At 37.7% G+C, this 19,042-nt stretch overlaps 1 protein-coding gene across 2 annotated transcripts in view; it reads left to right on the top strand.

The window, feature by feature from the left end:
* CMC1 (C-X9-C motif containing 1) overlaps window positions 1-18,060 on the top strand; it is a 76,142-nt gene extending 58,082 nt beyond the window's left edge. For both annotated transcript variants that reach the window (XM_036886149.2, XM_036886153.2), the window contains 2 exons: window positions 14,776-14,866; window positions 17,793-18,060. In XM_036886149.2, the coding sequence (XP_036742044.1) occupies window positions 14,776-14,866; window positions 17,793-17,913 (212 nt within the window). In that variant the 3' untranslated portion in view covers window positions 17,914-18,060. The remainder of the gene's footprint in view (window positions 1-14,775; window positions 14,867-17,792) is intronic.
* Window positions 18,061-19,042: the final 982 nt, after the last annotated feature.

Below are 19,042 nucleotides of genomic sequence, written 5' to 3'. Positions count from 1 at the left end.
GTCTTTGTGCTGGCACTGTTATTTTATATATATAAATATATGTGTTTATGTATAGTATATAATATGTATATAAAGTACATGTTAGAGAAATAGTGGTTCAAGAGAAATAGGACAGAGTTTTTCATGAAAGTAAAGACTGTTCTTTCTATAACATGTACATGGCCCAACTTCCAAGCTGCCTAGGCTTGGATTTCACAAGTCTTTGGAAAGTATCATATTTTAACAAATTTTGATTATCATGCCCTTAGTTATGGTCTATAAGTAACTTCTAAGGATGTTTCTCACAGAATATGGATTTAGGAAATCTGTATTTCCAGGTTACTTTGTATAATTCTTGGTTCCTCATATTCTTTTCTATGAATTGGTACACCTAAGACACCAGAAAAAGTTAATCTAATAATGTGAATTGTTATTTAGTAAATATATGAATGAATTATTTAGCACATAGATATAACCTACTTTGTGAGACTTAAAAATCATACATATATTTTTCATATATATAAAATATATGCAAAGTATTTTATATGTATACATAGTATATATAATAAATATATGTAAGGCACAATGTTTGGCACATATTAACTAAGTTGTAGTATTTTCATTTCTAATAGTTCATTTAGCTGTGATTTTGAATTCTTAAATATGTTGTTTAAAATTTGAGAATTTTCTGTATTATCTGCAAAACAATACTTTCTGTTCAGTTAACCCAATAAATAATTTGGCTTTACTCTTCTCCTCCATCTTAAATTTGAAGGGAATTAAGGAATGAAAAAGGGGGAAAATCTATTTCATGTTCTATTTAGTAGTTAGTAACAGTTACAAATACATAAGTATTGTGTTATTTTTGGATTCACTGATTTTTACCTTCCTCAGCAAGGATGAGTCAACATATCCTTCGTTTTCTGGAGAAGTCATATAGAAATAATTTGGTCATTTTTAGATATGGGCATGCTGCTTGGAGGTGTCAGTATGGGAAAGAATATTATCAAAATAGACCTGTTTCTTTGCTTGTGTTGTACATATCTATGTCTGAAATAAGACTTTTCTCTCAGAGTAATCAATCTTTAATAAAACTGTATTCCTCACTTCTTGAGCTGATAAATAGTGAGGTTTGTTTTAAAGAAGTCAAGTTTATTTTATGTCAATTTTCTATTTGCCCTGTATTTAATTACTTTATTCCATTTCTGTGTTCAAATTAATCAGATTCTGCTGCATATTGGTGCTCAAATTAGAATAATTCTTTAATCAACTGTGTTATCCATGCCATGGTAGACTAGAATAGAAAAGCTACTCTTGGCATATTGAAGAAGCATGCATTTTATTTTCTATTGTAATTTAAAAGTAAAATCAGAAATATTGATTTCTACTTGGCTGGAGAGATGATTTAGTTTGAATATCAGTCTGATCTTAATCAGGTGAGAATTAATTGAGTTGGAGGTATTAGATATTCAGTGATGTTAACTGAACCATGGTCAATCTAGAGAGCAGCTTTCTTTTGTACAATGTTAGAATTATCAAATAGCTCGTGTACTACAATGTAAAATAATCTTTTCATGTTCATCCTTCTACCTTCTTGTCTCATTAAATGCACCACTAAATTCTTTCTATACACAGACTAATCTTTAAAGTAGCAAGCTAATAAACAACAATTCAATAGAAAATTAAAAGCATAATTTTGTCACAAAATGCTGTTATTGTCAGAATTTTATAATGGTATATTTTTTAGCACCTGATTTTAAAACCAAGTGATTAAAAATGTTTTTCAAGTATGCCTGGGACTTAAATATAAAATCTTAGTTTTATTTTTTTTGTGTATTCAACATTGCAAGAATAAAGTGAGCAACACAGAATTATTTTAATGTTTATTTCCAGAAATAAAAATAGAATTTGTAGCATTATATTGGTCTGAAATGTGGCATGGGCTTTTCATTTATTTTAAGAGTGTGATAGCAATATCATAAGTGTTGTGAAAATATAAATGGTGAGATAACACCTCCATAGGACTTGCTCTTAAGTAGTAAAATTGTAAAGTCTTTAAATAAACTGCAGCCAGAGCTGAAAGGATCGATTTGCCTTGTTAACTAGGGATACCTCACTTACTAAATGTCTAATTGAATTTAGCAAAACATATCTTTTATTCTCTTTTTCCTATTTAAAACTGAGAATTTGGACCTATTTATCAGCAAGGTAGCACATTATTATTGTCAGATTTCTTCCATTTTGATGGTGTAACTGTGTTAAATCAAAAAAAAACACAGTAAATAATGTGACTTTTGATGGTGTCATTTTACCTTGGAATAGTGCTTTTCACTTGGCAGTGGTACGATGGGAATAGAAGGATCGTGGTAGCTATATATTTTGTGAAAAGGAATGCTCAAATTTGTATTTGGGAACAATTAGCATTTCATGACATTGGGCCATAAGTGCAGAACGAGCCCTAGAGCGTGATGAGTGGGGTGTTCCTAGTGAGCTGTAAAGGGGCTCCCTGTCCAGCTGTTGCTACTAAGCAGCAATTCAGGGAAAGGGGCTTGCTCAAGAGAAAAATTGAAAGGTGACTTTTTTTTGCTCTGCTCGTCAAAGCCAAAGCTCCTCTTATCTGGACTCCCCTCCCCTACACCCAAAGCTGTTTCTTTCTTTCTCTTAGTTTTTAAAACTTGCATTTGGTAAGGTTGACATATGTGCAGACTACCTCAGCTCACTCCAGATGGGTTTCTTAGTTCTTGTCCCCCAAACCCCCAGTTTTCCTTCCCTGAAACAAGCACAACCAGCAGCTTCCTACATATTCTCCCGCAGCCATTTTGTGCTGACACGAATAGCCATTTGTCTGTGTAGACCCGTGTGTGTGTGTGTGTGTGTGTGTGTGTGTGTGTGTTGTGAACAGACATGGTAGAGTGCCATACTCTTCGGCACCTTGCTGTTCGCGTTTTCAGTCATGGAGATCATTTCCTGTTGCACTTATTTTTTTAGTGGCTACATAGTATTTCATGATGTAGTGTTTCTACTTTGGCTATTAGTGTGACTGTGTTAGATTAAGAGAAAGCTGATAAGTGGCTTGTAATGGTGTAAAAGGCTATTTTTTACTTACGTAAGTTTTTTTTTTTTCTTCACTCAAGTGAAGATAGGATGATGAATGGGTAATGATACTTCATTCTCTAATGGCTCCCTTCAAATGGGTTTTCTTGTATGTTTATATAGTTATTTTTGTTAAGATAGACATAGCCATACTTATTTTTATATTTGAATTGACTACTGTGTTTCAGATTTTGAAGAACCAGTTGTCTTCATGGATGCTGTTTTTGTTTTTTTAGGGAAATGCGAAGCTGTTTCAGATCCTTTTTGGAACAAAATGTTAAATACATAAATAAATCTGACAAACCAGCAGATTATGGGGAAGGTGACCAGGTTTTTGTCAGTAGTCTGGAAGACACATCCAGCAAGTAGGAGGGAGCAGCATTCACACTGGCCCTGAACCAGGAGAAGGAAGAAATGGAAATGTTATTTCGTACAGTGTTTGATGAAGAGATTGCATTAGACTTCAAGTATTTTCAGGCTATAAATCTTCCCTCCCCAAAACACACACGCACCCACACAGAGGAACTGGCTGCCCTGTGAGATAAGGAGTTCTCTCACCACAAGTTCAGATGGCAAGATGGCTTAGGAGGACTCTCTGAATTGAGTTATCAGAGTTTAGATTAAGTGACATCGAAGACCCTTCCCACACTAACCATTTCCATCCTCGGAGTCTAGAACAAGGCTGCTGATCCTTTCCTGGGCCCTCGGTGAGTGGTGGGGAGTGGTCACTGTCAGCCCATACTTATCCCTAGAATAGGTTTCAGAAATGCTTGCAAGAATGAAAAACTACAGCAGGCTAGCTTTTTGCTCACATTACTTGCATTGTTAAAAGCACAGATCCTACTTTTGGGATCCAACTTTTTGTTGGGGGTGGGAGAGGGCAGAGACCACCAGGAGATGGCGAGGAAAGCCAGAAGCTGTGTGTTGAGCATTGCATCAGTTCCCTTGCTGCTTGCTGAGGGGTGCACCCATTAGTGCCTTGGGTCTCCCCACTGCGAAGGCCATGGGTGGAGCAGAGAGGGGCATAGAACAGGAGTGTATGGCATAGGCCAGGCCCGTTCACTGCTGGTGTCCTTGCTGTGTCATTTTCTAATCCTCCACCTCTGTCCCTGTTAATACTTGAGGGTTCTATCATTTGGAGAGTTGAAGCACCTCATACACCACCATCTGTTTCATGAGATGGGCTGATTCAGTACTGTCCTTGGCCACACTAGGCCTGTGTTGGTGTCTGCCTTGTGAATTCTGCCAGCACTTACAATCTCAAACATACAATTTAGCATTTCATTACATACTGTTTGGAGAAGCCACTTTCTAATGTGTAAAATCCTTATTTTAATTATTTAAATGTATTATAGTAATTTACAGGGATCAAGAGATATCTGATACTATTTTATTTTAGGTGACTGCTCTGTTGCTTAAAATGAGAGCAGTGAACTGTAGCTTATTTTTTCTGACGGCAGTGATAGGATGTGCTGAGACAGCCCCTTCATTTCCCAGGTCTCAGCCGTTGTCTTGTGTGAGGTATCTGGCCTGGGTTAAGGTTTCTGTGTGCATAGGCAGTTCTTCTAGATGGGGCGGTTTTTCCTGCTTTCTGGTTGTGGAAAGGAGTTAAGTGGGATTCAATAGTAGTTGCAAGTTATCTTTCTAGAATTAGAAAGACCTTTCTATGCCAGGCTGTACCATACTGTGATCTTAGAAGTATGAGGTGACTTAATTAAAGCTCAGTTTCCTCATCTGGCAAAGGAAGATTGTGATACCACTTACCTGATGTTTTTGTTTCATGTGAGCCAATGAACATGAAGTACTCAGTATAATGCCTGGTACATAACAAATATATTTTTAGTTGCCATTATCATTGTGTTCTCGTTGCTGTTGACACCTAACTTGGAAAAAAACATTATGGGAAAACCGGGAAAAAAATGCCACCCAATGTAAGGCAATTGGGTGGAGAAATGAGTTAAGAACCCTTTTAGACGCTGCTCGGCATGAGTGAGTCATTGTGCCTTGGCTTTCCATAGATAGAAATTGTCCCTGTTCCAAATGCAACATACTGAGTGCTCCTTGGAATCACATTTTATTCCCATTATACTTAGATTCCAATGAATGAAGGTAATGAATCTGAGTATCCCCTTCAAACTTTTCAATTTCTATGAAAGGCTAGAATTTTGTAACTGGTTTTTGAACTTAGTGTTTGGATAAATGCTGAAAGCAACTCTATAACTAAACTCAAGTACGGAATGGTGATAAACAACAGTGTCAAAAATGTAGATGTGAGGCAAATAAGATAACAGTGTATACAATGGGAGAGATTATTTTAAAACACCATATTTATAAATATAAGAGTGAGTTAAGTCAACTCAAACCTAGTAGAAAGTCAGAATTATAAATTTAATACTCATTCATTGGATTTATCTATTATTTATTCAGCTGTTAGTTGAATACCAGCTAAGCGTGTAAAGTTTATTGAATGATTATTTACGCTTAGTTTTTATTTCCTTAAATATTTTATTTTGATTAGGTATTTTAATAGGCTTAAAAAGGATCAGTGGATAGAAAAATATACCCTAAGGAAAGATAAAGAAGATTACTGAGCCTAAAATGATCATAAATTTCAAATCATGAAGTAATGAGCAACTCATTTCCAGCTGTCTGTTTGCATCACCTGAAGTAAAAGGAACTGAAATGTCTAGAGCTACATTGTCGGATATGGGTAGCCACTAGACACGTGTGGCTATTTAATTAAAATTCATTAAATAAGAGCTTCAGGTCTTCAGTTATATTAGCCACATTTCAAGTGGCTCAGGAGTCACACATGGCTGGTGGCAATAATCAGGAAAATGCAGAGAACATTTCCTTCATTGTAGTAAGTTTTATTGGACAATAGAAATACAATGTTGAGCCATATTTATAATTTCAAATTGATGGCCACATTTTTCAAATGTGAAATTAATTTTAACAGGTAAAATTATTTTCAGTGCTATATTTAATATATCAAATGCTGTCTTTTCAACATGCAATCAGTATAAAAATTAATGAAATACTTCCCTTTTTTTCATTCTAAGCTTTCAAGTTCCAGTCTGTATTTTATACCTACAACACACTGCAGTCCAGACTAGCCGCACTGCACATGCTCAGTAGTGGTAACCATGGTGCACAGTACAAGGCTTAGAGGGTTACAGACCCAGGTTGACTATATGAAGACACAGCCATAATATATTGTTATTATTGAGTTCCTCCATGTGTCTGCCACTATATGATATTGCTGTTTGGAACCATATTTTTTGTTTAATGACCACTTGCTTGAGGAAATAGCTTTTATTTTCAACTCTTTAGTACAGTTATGTTTAATTCATCAGTGATAAGGAACCAGGATTTTTGTTTGTTCATCCCTGGCATTATGTGAATCATAGTTATTTCTGGACAGTTGGACTTAAGATCTTAACATAAAAACTGATAAGCAGTTCTCACTCCTCATCTTAGTAGGTATTTCAACGGCATTTGGCAGTACGACCATCCTCCTTTAACCCAAACTCTCTCAGAAAAGATAGTCATCTGATGGATGCTTTTATTTACTTATTTAAAATTATGTTTTAAAAAATTTACAGAACAGAAGGATAGGGACTTTAGAAATTTTTGTAAGAATTAAATATAGCAAGGCCAGATTTGTATTTCATGTTTCCCTGTTTTGAAAGTTTTATATGTGTCAGTGGTTTTGAATGCAATTAATTGTTCATCATGAACCTGCAACATATCTATCTTGTAAATACTGGTTCCAAATTTCAAACACATCTGTGATAGGTTCTAGTTCACCATTAATCCTGGTTCCTTTTGTGCTTGCATCTTACAAATTGATATTTTTTAAATGTTGATGGCTGCCTCTCAATTTTGTTGAAGAGAGAACAGCCATCTTTTTTGATCCATCATTTTAAAACATTTTTATTTTTAGACTTAAGCATACCATAAATACCATTTCCTTCTAGTCATCTTTGTCTTTACACCTGTCTTTGGAACTTGGATGAGGTACGTTTCAGCACACAAATATCACAAAAGAAGAATATTGTCATACATCCTTTAGCATGATGAGGTAGTACATTCTTGTTACATAAACTGCATGAGAAGTCCCTGTTGAATGACTAACGGGATATTACTGTATTTCCTTTTGTCCTTCTGAATGTGTTATTTACTCATTATTTCATGGTTTTGAGAGAGTTTAGGTCATTGCTATCTGAAGATCCATAGTGTTCGAGTATACACTTCCACCATCATCACTGAAGTCTAGAGTGCTACCATCAGTTTCTTTGCATTTATCCTCTGTCTAGTAATTGTGAAACATCTTTTTGTCAGTTTTCTTTTTTCTGCTCTTGGCAGTGTTAGATTACTTTTATTGCTGTAACTGATCATACAGATTTAGCTGCTTGAAATACCACCACTCTATGATACTACAGTTGTGTAGTTCAGAAGTGTGACCTGGGTCTTACTGGGCGGCAGAGCTTCATTCCTTCTGGAGGCTCCCTGGAAAAGGCTCTCCTCTGCCTTTTTCAGCTTCTACAGACCCGTCTTAGTCAGCTTGAGCTGCTATAACAAAAATGCCATAAATGATGGCTAAGAAACAACAGAACCTCATGTTTCCCAGTTCTGGATGCTGGAAGACCTAGATTAGGGTGCCGGCACGGTTGGCTTCAGTGAGAGGCCTTTTCCAAGTTGCAGACGGCTGACTTCTTGTATTCTATGGTGGAGGGCAGAGAAAGGAAGCAAGCTCTCTCAGGACTCTTATAAGGGTATTCATCCTATTCATGAGCGCCTCACCTTGATAGCTAATGCTGATGGCCTTTCAAAGGCCCCACCTCCTACTACCATCATGTGGTGGTAGAGTGGGATTGGGCAGTAGGGTTTCAACATAGGAATTTGGTGGGGACACACATATTCAGTGCATAGCAAGGCACCTCAATATTTTGGTTGGCGTTCCTCTTTTTCCATCTTTAAAGCTGGCAAGATAACTCTCTTTGAACTTGCTTACACCATCACATCTCTTACTCTTTTCTACTGCTTCCCTCCTCCATTTTTAAGAACGCTTATAATTATTTTGGGCCCATCCTAATAATCCAGGATAAACCTCGCTGTTTTAAGGTTAGCTCATTAGCAACCTTAATTCCCCTTTGCCATGGAACCTAGCGTATTCACAGGGTCTGGAGATTAGGACTGGACATCTTTAGGGGCACTTATTGTACTAACAAAGTCAAAAAGTAAAAAAAAATCTCAAATCTCAGTTGTTTTCAAGGGAAGCAAAAAAAGGAGTGCTTTTATATATTCACAAGATGGTGAACTACATTAGGCAATATAGTAAGAACACTGATGTACTAATGAAGGTTTATTTCACTGTTGCATCATCTTTCTAGGTGATTCTATTATTCTTATTATTTTAGTCATTTTTAGCATAGTTGGAAATAACTGATGAGTTAGGATGAAATAATTCCTAGGATTATATAGTAAAATATTTCAATATATAGGAAAACAATAAGATCATTAAGAGTCTGTATTGTATCTTAGCTTTATGCAAAGATCCCAGTGAACCTAAATGATCACTGTGAAGTAGAATTGAGTTTCACTGTATTACAAAATATGTCAGTTTTCTTACATTTTCTGGAAGGCCTCTAAAGAAAGAATAAAAGTTGTGAAATATCTTTACAGTGGTTGGAACTACTCATAAACTCAAAAACCAAAATTGGGTCCAGAGGCTTCTGCTTATGTATCAAAGGTCAATCACTAGGTTTCCTTGACTTCTGTGATACCAGTCCTCAGTATCATTCCAGTCTCCTGTCTCCTCTAGAACCTTCCATATTAGTATTCCTCAGGGTGTGCCTGGGGCCTCTTTTCTTTTTGTTATTTTTAGTAAGTTTGTGGTATGAAAACAGAATTTCAGACTGGCTTCAGCCCTGTATCGCTAACCGCCTCTGGAAAGCTCTGCTTGGGTGTCTCAGAGGCCCCCTCACTGCACATGTCTGCAGCTTGTCATTGTCTCTCCCCAACCCCAACCACGGGCTCCCACCCAAACAGAACAACATCATATGCTGTTCCTTTTCTGGTATTCTTTTTAAAGTCTTCAAACTGTGCTGTCACGTACCCAGCAAGAAATTCTGAGTTCTCCTTGATTCCATCTGTTATTCTCCTAACTATGAGAATCGGTCAACTTTCAGTTGGAGTCATTGGCTTTTCTCCATTCCTCTGCCTCTACCTTTTTAGTCCCTTGCCACATCTTGCTTGGATTAGTGTACTAACTTCCTAACTAGTTATCTGATTGTTTCCCCTTCTGCCTTCCCTGCCTGCTCTAGTAGTTCTCTGCAGAAGAAAATCTAATTGTGCCATTCCTCTGTTTAAAACCCTTCTTTCCATTGATCTTAGGACAGAGCCTAGCCATTTTAGCACTGCCTGCCTGTCATAATGGGCACACGCCTGTCCTCCTCCACCTCCCATCCACCAAGCACACAAAGGCACACACATACACACGCACAACCAAATAACCCAAAATGTTCCCGCTCTTCTGAATTACTCAGTAATACATCCTGCCATTTCACCCCAGACCTTTTCCAGTGCTCTTCCCTTTGTCCAGAATGTTCTTCCTCTCTTGCTCTGGCTCAGAATAGATTGTAACTTCAAAGTACATCTCATGGGAAGTTCTTCTTGAATAGGATCAGCATTCCTGTTCTGTGCTACCCTTCCCTGCCTTTCCCCTATCAGACCAGATACCAGACTCAGCTGTGAGCACTTTTTGCCTGTCTTCCTCAGGAACTGTTGTTAGCTGCCATAGGGCAGTGGCCTTCTCTGTCTTTTTAGCATGGAAACCCCAGAACCTAGCACAGCACTAGGTATATAGTATGCACTTTGAAAATGTTTGTTGAGTGAATGAATGATATTTTGTGAGCCTTTGGATAAGTACTGAAAGAATATATGAAAAAAATAAATTTTTAATTATTATATCAGTTAATACCTGTGAAACCTGAATTAACTCACTGGGAAGTGCCTGGTATGTAGTAAATTCAACAGATGCCAGCTGTTATTGTTGCTGTGGTGAAGACAGGGATGTAAGTGATTTTTAAAATTTTCATTCTACTTTGGTAACTTAAAAAAAATAAACATTTATAATTAGATCTCTGTAAACATGAAGGTGACAGCATGATTTGGTAATTTTCCATCAGCAGTATTTTAGATTTACCTTTGGAAACTGAAACATTTTTAAAGGTGTGAGTGAGATGAAGAAGCCACTGTTCCAAAGTATGTGTCTTGTAAAAGATGCTGTCATCTGATCTTTTGTTTTCACAGTGGAACAATTTTACTGATCCCTTGAAAAATCGTCTATGGGATTATGTTGTTAGAATGTTCGCTGGCAGATACTCACTGATAACATTCTTTTCCAGCTTTTAAAGTGAATTTGTTCTAATTAGCTTTTCATCCAGTCTGGGATTATTTATAGTAATTGGGTTTGTCTGTAGATTGGACGGGATTGACTTTTTTCTAAGTCACACTACTGGGATCATTGACTCAAAGTTTGCAAAGAGATGTACAGTTTTGTTACGAAATCTTACAAATAAATGTACATAAAGTCAGAATGGTTGACAAAGTTTTTCACATGAACTTCGTGAAATACTGCTCATGCTGTCAGTTATCCAGAATAACATACTTTGTGGCCTCGTGGCTTTGGTTTCCTGCAGCTGCGAAGTCATTAGAAAGAAGAGGACAAACTTGCCTTCCTCACCTCCGCCTTAGTTCAGGCCTTCATCACTCATTTGGAACTGGTGAGCTCAGACGGAGCTGACCGGCCGTTGTCTGCAGGCATTTTTAACATCACAGCTTCCAGAAGGGAAGATGATTGCGTAGAGCAGCACAGCACGGAGGCATTGTCTGCTGGGACCTGACATGACACTGGTCATTACAGAAGTTGTCCCTTAAAATATACCATTTCCTGAAAAAGATTAGTTTTAGATTGTAACTTACTTCAATCTAAAACTGCAGATATCTTTGTCTGAAGGAAAATCTTAAGAAAAATTGGCATCTACCTGGATCCTCTCCAAATTGTTATCATGTTTAGTCCTATGTTTTTAAAGCTTCTTACTATTCAGTAACTATCAAAAGATCTTCTATGCATTGTTTACAGTAGGTCTCTTCATTCTTACCCAGTTCTATATAAGGAAACAGTTTTAAGCTTAAGATTTCCAGGTGTAGAGTAGATGATGTATTACTAATTTTAGGTGATTTTAAAATCTGCCCTTCAATAAAAAAGACCTCCTGAGTGTTTTTCATTTAGATTAAATTGAAGTTCCAGAGTTGAAGGTGAAATCTTTAAGGTGATGGTATAGTCATAGAAATATTACACATAGCTTATATGTTAAATTTATGATTGTATTGATATCCAAATATATCTTTGCTCTTTTATTGGTAATGCTGGGAAAAAGAGGTTATAAATTTTATTTATAAATACGGATTAAGAAAAAAATACTGGAAAGTTAGAAATATGTGCTAAAGGTGGTCGTGATAAATAAGCATAGGATTTTAAAAATACATAAATTAGTGGAGATACAAGTGGAGTGGTTCTAGTCATAACACGAAACATTAAGGATGATTTCTTTTAATTTGGTATGTTTTTAAGTTGTCATTTCTCATTGAATGCTTTGTGCAACTGGATGACTGCATTTACAAAACAATATGTTGTTTGAAACTGACTAAATGAAAAGTGTAAGAGATCAAGTGCCCACTGTTTCTATTTCCATCACAGCTGTTGCTCCATAAATAGTTATTCTTGGCTTAATTAAGAAACCTCATTGTTGGGGGTTATTTAAACATTAAAATATATCTAAAAGCTCCATAAATTAAATGAGTTAAAAACACCTAGTTCCAAATCATTTATTTCTCTTACCACTTTTACAGGGAGGGCTCCCAGAAAGTTTTCCTATAAACTGGAAATAATATAGACTACTTGTACTTAATTAGAATATGATTTCTTCCATAATCTTAGACTAAAGTTAGGAGACAGCTTTATCTGTTTTTTTCCTAGATGTACTTGATCCACATTTTAGAGTATTTTTACCAATAGTCTATATAGTATTAAGTATTATATAATATTAAGTGGTTTCTTTTCAAAGAAAGGAAGGTTTACAGAAGAATGAATCTCATGTTTTCAATATTTTAAGGAAGAAAGTCTCAAATGCTATCTCTAAGCACATTTTTTTTTAAACTTTGGACTGACTGAGTAATCTCTCCACCCTGTTTATTGATATTTATTTGCATTACCTTGAGATATATTTAAGTGAGTGAAATTTTATTTTGTGTTCTTTAATGGTAATTTAAGTTATTTATACATAAGTGCACAAGCTCTTTGACATGTAACAAAACCCTGAAAGGAATAACCTAGGATTCGCCTCCGAGTGCTCGTTTAGGACTCTGGCCAGCAGTGTCTCATGGTCATGGAAATGTGTGCTGACCTGGTGTGAAAGGAATGCTCGTTAAGTCTCGTTGCTAAACAAGGGACGGAAACCTTACAGCTGGAGGGTTCAGGCCAGTCACAGTTACTCCTGAAGTGATCTGGACAAGTGTGAAAATGTGGAGCATGTGCCTTCATTTCGATCAGAATACATAAGTGCTATCTCCCATCAGTCCCCTACTGAGGACAGTTTTATTCATATTGTTGAAAATGGATCATCAAGTAATGTAGTACCAAAGAATTCTGTGACTTCTCAAGTGTAAAAGTATTGGGTTTGTTAAGTTCAGAAGGTGGACTTTTGATAATAGCCATGTGTTTGTTTTCCAGAAAAGAACGGGTTCATCCAACTAGCATGGTTTCGTTAGGCAGATTCATGATGCTGATGATCTTCCTTGTAGACATTATTTGAGTGAACTGCTCTGGTGTAGGTCTAGTAAGGTAAGGAGGTGTGGGGGAATTAGCCCACGGTTCCCTACCACCTTCGAGCATGGCAACTCCCTTAGTGAGAGTTAAACACTCCTGGGTCAACTCTGTGTACTTATAACTCCTTTTGAGGACTGCCCATGTCTTAATTTGTATTTGGTATCACAGCCCTTGCTTCTAGAAAGGATGATGTTAATATCTTGCTGCAGGTAGAAAAATTAATATGTAGGAATGCTAATAACATTCCAGAATGAAAGTTAATAACCTGTTAATACCTGTGTGGCCACCCCTTAGGATCTCCCCTGATAATGAGCTGATGATATGTCTGCTTTGCCTTTTGGACTGGGAGGAAGGCCTTAGTCAAAGGCACAAAGGAAATTCCCTTGGGTTGATTTGACTCGGGTGACCACCTCACCTCATGTGCACAGAGAGAACAAGAACATTTGTAACTGGAATAAAATGACACCTGCTTTAGGTTCAGGAATCTGAGAGCAAATGGTGGGACTGCTGAGCCTAGTGAACAAGGCGCTGAAGGAAGTTAATCTTGTGTATCTTTGTAGTACTGCATGTCACCATTATTTAATGGGATCATGCACATTAAATTATTTCAATTTCAGTCATTCCCTGCATCTGTTGTCTTTGCTCCCAGCCTGCCACTGGCCCATGAGTATGCTGCACAGCTGCGGGTGGACGCAAGCGTCCGGGCTGCAGGGCTGTTGTCCCAGCAGGGCCCCTCTCCTGACCTCTTCACGCAATTAACGAATCTCAGTCACTTCCAGATTGCTTGTGGTTTAGCAGGATTTTTGTTTCATGTTAGAAGTATTTGTCTTCATGGAGACTCCTGAAATCACCTGTTTGCTTTAAGATAATTATGATTAGTGACTGGAAGGGTAACACATAGCTCAAAAAAGAGGGAAGTCTTGATAATTTTATACTAAAGGAATTATTTTTAAAAATTCAGAAAACATTCATTAGTTTTGGACCTGCAGCTTAGCTTCTTTGTGAGATGAGCTCCTGTTTTCATATCTGACATGGAAGTGGTCGGTTGCATATGGCAGATTGGAGGTATTAGTCTGGAACTAGAGCAGCCAGTGGTCAGAAGGACCAGAATAGTTGAGAGTAGCTGCAGAAAGTGGGGAGTAGAGGACACTGTCTTGTGGATGACATAAGGTAGGAGCGGGTCTGCCCCAAAGCAGACTCAGGGCAGACAGCGGGTAGGCCAGACGTGGGTGGGTTCTGGCATCAGGCTTTTCTGGGCTGGTGGTCCTGAGAAGGCAAGATACCCAAGGGGTCGATACAATTTGAAAGGCAAACTACCAGAATGGAGAATTGACAGAAAGCCATTTGAATTTTCTGGGGCATCCAAGAGCTGACTTTGGAGTGGAAAGGAGCTGTGTTCTCAGCAGTTGAGGCCCTGTGACAGGGTTATTTTAAAGAAAGGGGGTGTCTTCACGCCATCCAGGCAGAGACTGGACACCAGATGTCCCTGCCTGAAAGCAGCTCCTGTCTTACTCTCCTTACTCATTTCTTCCAGAATATATTATTTTTCTCTGCTGTTCATTTTCTACATCCTGTCTCCACAAAGCCGCCTCTTTCTCTCGGAGGTCCTCTCTGCCCCTTTCAAATCTCATGTCCACACAGTAAATGACACTCATCTTATTGTGCCTTTTATTTATGTACATCTTTTGTGGAGCATCTGCTGTGTGCCAAGCACACTCCTGGTGGTAGATGTTAAATGAATGACTATTTTAGGGCTGTTCAAAATTATATTGACGTTATTTGTTTTTCTTCCAAATTTATTATTTCAGATTTTACCAAGTGTTGCAAGGACTCTGGAATCCTTATGGTAGTAAAATGCCGGAAAGAAAATTCTGCATTGAAAGAATGTTTAACTGCTTAGTAAGTAGTTGCCTCAGTGTTTGTGCTTCTTTATGTTGTGTGTGCAATATATGTACTAGGAAAGAGTATGTTATTTAACTCCTTACATGTAATATATTCTGTACTTCTACTAAATCTGTCATATTGTTGGCTGAGTCTAAAACTGCAGTTTGTTGAAGATTAGGCAATACAACATACTTATGAAGGGTCTTTTCAAGTTACATGGTCAGCATTGTATTTCACTAAAAAATAAGAGGTCAGCAAATGGAAATACATGATTTTTCATATGGTTTAACACATTCCTTTTCGTGAACAGGTTGATCTATAGAGTATATTATAATGGGCTTATTAATGATCTCTTTTAATGTGAAAGTACTGAATGAGACTATCTCTAAGACTTCTTCCAGCTTTGTGATTCTTTTGGATTTATGTAATTCCTAGGAAAGCTGAGGAAATCCAATGAAAGACACCAAAGTAAATTTAGAGTTTTGTAGTTCATCACAGTAATTTTTAAAATACAATTGACATTGAATAATGGCAAGGGTCAGGGGCACCCTCCCCATATAGCCTTTGACTCCCCAAAAGCATAACTACTAGTTGTCTATTGTTGGCAGGAAGCCTAACATAATCTGTTGACACTGTTTTGTATGTTATATACTGTATTCTTAAAATAGGTTAAGCTAGAACAAAGAAAATGTTTTTTCAAATTGTTGCAAATCTCCAAAAAATTTCCAGTATATTTAAGTGGATGTATAAGTGGATCCATGCTATTAAAACCCCTGTTGTTCAAGGGTCAACTGTACTTCTTAAATATCATGTTCATTGATACTTTGCTGTAGTTCCTTGAATCTTAAAGATATGCAGAGTTCTTTGAACACAGGTGCTTTTTGTTATATTGCCCCACATTTTATTACCCACATGATTGACAGAATGTGGAATGCCTTAGTAAGAATTGTTGAGGGCTGGGAGATCTTAGTTTTGGTAAGTCCTTATTCCCTTCTGTGTTCTGCTCCTCAGCCTCTGAAGCGTATGTGTCAGCATGGTTGGAAATTTCCTGAATTAGATAAAAAGAAAGTAGTGATTATCTGGATCTTAATTTGTTTTCTTTTTTGATGACACAGAAAGTACATATTAATTTATAGACTTTTTTAGAACGCTATCGTTGGATACTTGAGAGATTAATCTCTACCTTTATAGATGAGGAGGCATGCTCTAAGTCCACATTTTTTTTCCTCTCGAGTTAGTAATACATACAAATGATTTAATAGCAGCCCTTCCTTACAGGCCAGGACATGCACTACGTGTTTTACGGAAGAGGAGTCGAACTGCATTCTGTGACTCACTACTCTTCCATTCTCTTCCTCAGGGCACCCAGGAGGTGTTTAGGGAGTCAGTGAACCTCTTGAACTTCTATGTGACTGAATTTGTTAAATTCTCTTATATGTTCATTAAAGAACCTTCACACCTCAGTTTCAGCCATTGCAGTAACTCCTCATTCTTAGCTCAGCATATTGTCCCACCGTCCAAGTGGGGCGGTGCCCCAGCAGAGTGGAGAGGAGCATGGCCTGGAGGCGGCAGCTCAGGCGCGGGGGCCCCCCGCAGCTGAGCGGGCAGTGCGGCCCCGGACCAGCTCCTCTCCATTGGATGGGTTATTAATCCTTCTGAAGCTGTCGTCAGGGACTTTGTGAAGGCACATCACCACAGTGCCTGGCACATAGTCGGTATTCCGTAATATCAGCTGTTTTTTGATTGTTATTTGTTGGCTCTTGTTATCTGAATATTAATCACCTGACTATCCTTCTATCTGTCACCTACCAGAAATAAGGTGAGAAAATTCTAGTCTCTTCTGGGGGATGGGCTGGCTAGGGTGAGAGGCTGCTTCAGTGTAGGAGATATGCTGTGAAGGAAACAGAGGGATGTGGCAATTACTGAAAGTGAATAGAGAATTTTTAAGGAAGTATTTTACTTGACCCCAAGTCTCAAAATACTCTAAGAAATAGTACTTTTTTCCAGCTTTGAATAAGAAAGTGCTCTGCTTTGTTCTTTACTATTGACATTCCATGAAGTGACTGTGACCACTACCCTCTCATTTCTCTCCTCATTTAACTACTTCTGTACCATGACTCTTTGTGAATTAATTATACAGTTTTCTAGAATTGAGAATCTTCTGTCTCCTAACTCTAATTGGTTATTTCCTGTTGATCTCATTTCTTAAGTCTCCCCCGGATCCATGTCATCCTTCACAAATGCTCCTCCTCTGGCATAGGCCCTCCTCATTTCTTGTCTGGCTTATTGGACACTCTGCCTCTAGTCTTGCTGCCCCTTATGTTTTTAGCCTGTCGTGTACTATCAGGTTCATCTAAGACACGAGACTGATCTTACAGCCATCCTAGTAGTGGTGCTCTGCCGCCCCCTCGGTGATTCGGCCTTGCCCGTTCCAGCTTCACCTCCAGCCTCTCCTCTGCACATCACCGGCCACAGTGGTACCAGTTTACTAGCTGTTCACTTGTCAGTTTTTCCTCATGTCTTTGTTCATGTGTCTTCTGTATGGGTTTCTGTTGGTTCTTCAAAGTGCAATTCACGCATTTCGGTTGAAATCTCCCCTTTCCCAACATCTTCCCCATTTCTGTGGTGCCCTGGGCCATACCTGTTTTAGCACTTCGTATGCTTAGCTGTAATACACTCTTTCCTTGTCTGCTCTGTAATGTCCGAGGTGGCTCCTCGGACAGTGCTCTTCAAAAAAGAGCCCTCAGGCTCCCCCATCCTCTTTCTTTAACTAAAGGCTTGGTAACCTAATGTTTACAATGTATTTATGACAGTTACTAAAATGTCTACTTCTAAAGATTCTGCCTGATCAACTGATGTCTAAGTATTCTTCAAATAAGCTTATATTAAATGCTTGTAAAGAAATTCACTTTAAAAGGAAATTTTCATTTCCTTCTTGTAGCTATAATGACCCAGACTTTTATGAAGAGTGCAAAATGGAATACCTGAAGGAAAGGGAAGAATTCAGAAAAACTGGAATTCCTAGCAAGAAAAGGCTGCAGAAGCTTCCCACAAGCATGTAGGCAAATATTCAAATAATATCCAATAACTCTAATTGTGGAAATCACAATCACCTGAAATAATGGACTTAAGGAAGTTTTATTTGCTTTATCCCAAATTACGGAATATTAATTCTATGTGAAATAAAAGATTTTTGTTTAAGTTCCAAAGTTGATTATTAAATGGGATAGTAAACAGTGAAATGGTATATAGTTTGCCTGTTCATTATGGATTTTTCATACAAATTTTTCCACAACTATTGTTCTGTAACAATGAGGCTGATTTTTAGGGTTCCATATGAATCCTGTATTATTCTTTTAATGTTTGGGCTAATGGCTAATCGTGGGGGCCAGAAATAACGAAAGGAAAGCAGGAATGGACAGCCTTTGAAGGTGTTAGCTAGGCAGTATAGCAGAATGAATGGTTATGAACCAGAATCCTTCCTGGTTCTTCCAGGAATACAACTATGGTTTTATTATTTTATATTTTATATTATTTGTAAAATAGTAATGATTTCAGGAGCTACTGTAAAAAAATCCTTTCCAAATGCAATAATTTGGTCCCAGGTTGAGCTTGTATGTTAGAAATTGCTTCCACGCCCCTGCCCTCACCTCCCCCACACCATGAGCTGTTAACTCTTCACTATAGCCACTGCAGTTTCCAGGGAAGTAAATCTTCCGTCTATTACATAGTTCTCATTAAACTCACAAGTAGAAATTACTACCTACTAGGACAAGACTCAGCTTTGGCCCCAATCCCATGAAACAGATCTGGTTTTTTTTAAAGGACTTAAACTAAGCAAGTAGCAAATAGGACCTAAAGAACCAAGGGATGTTCAAGTCCCACACTTTACTCAAGTGAGCTACTTGAAGAACTTTTTCACTCTTCTTTGAAACCCAAAGAAACCACATTTTCCCATGCCACACATCAAAAGAAGGGAGATTACTATAGCAGACAAAAGCAAAGCAAATATAGAAACCTAGAGACCACATAGCATAGTGGTGAACAAGCCAGTAGTCCTGCTGGCCTTTTGGGTGGTACATTTCCTAGAGCACAGGACGTTAACTCGTTTTTAATGACTCAGATGAAGATAAAGGCAAAACAGTTACTTTAAAAAGCCAGTGAAATATATACAATCTGTGGCTAACAATT

Source organism: Manis pentadactyla, chromosome 14 (genome assembly GCF_030020395.1).
Source record: "Manis pentadactyla isolate mManPen7 chromosome 14, mManPen7.hap1, whole genome shotgun sequence".
Classification (NCBI taxonomy): domain Eukaryota; kingdom Metazoa; phylum Chordata; class Mammalia; order Pholidota; family Manidae; genus Manis; species Manis pentadactyla.
This window is presented reverse-complemented; position numbering and strand designations above follow the sequence as displayed.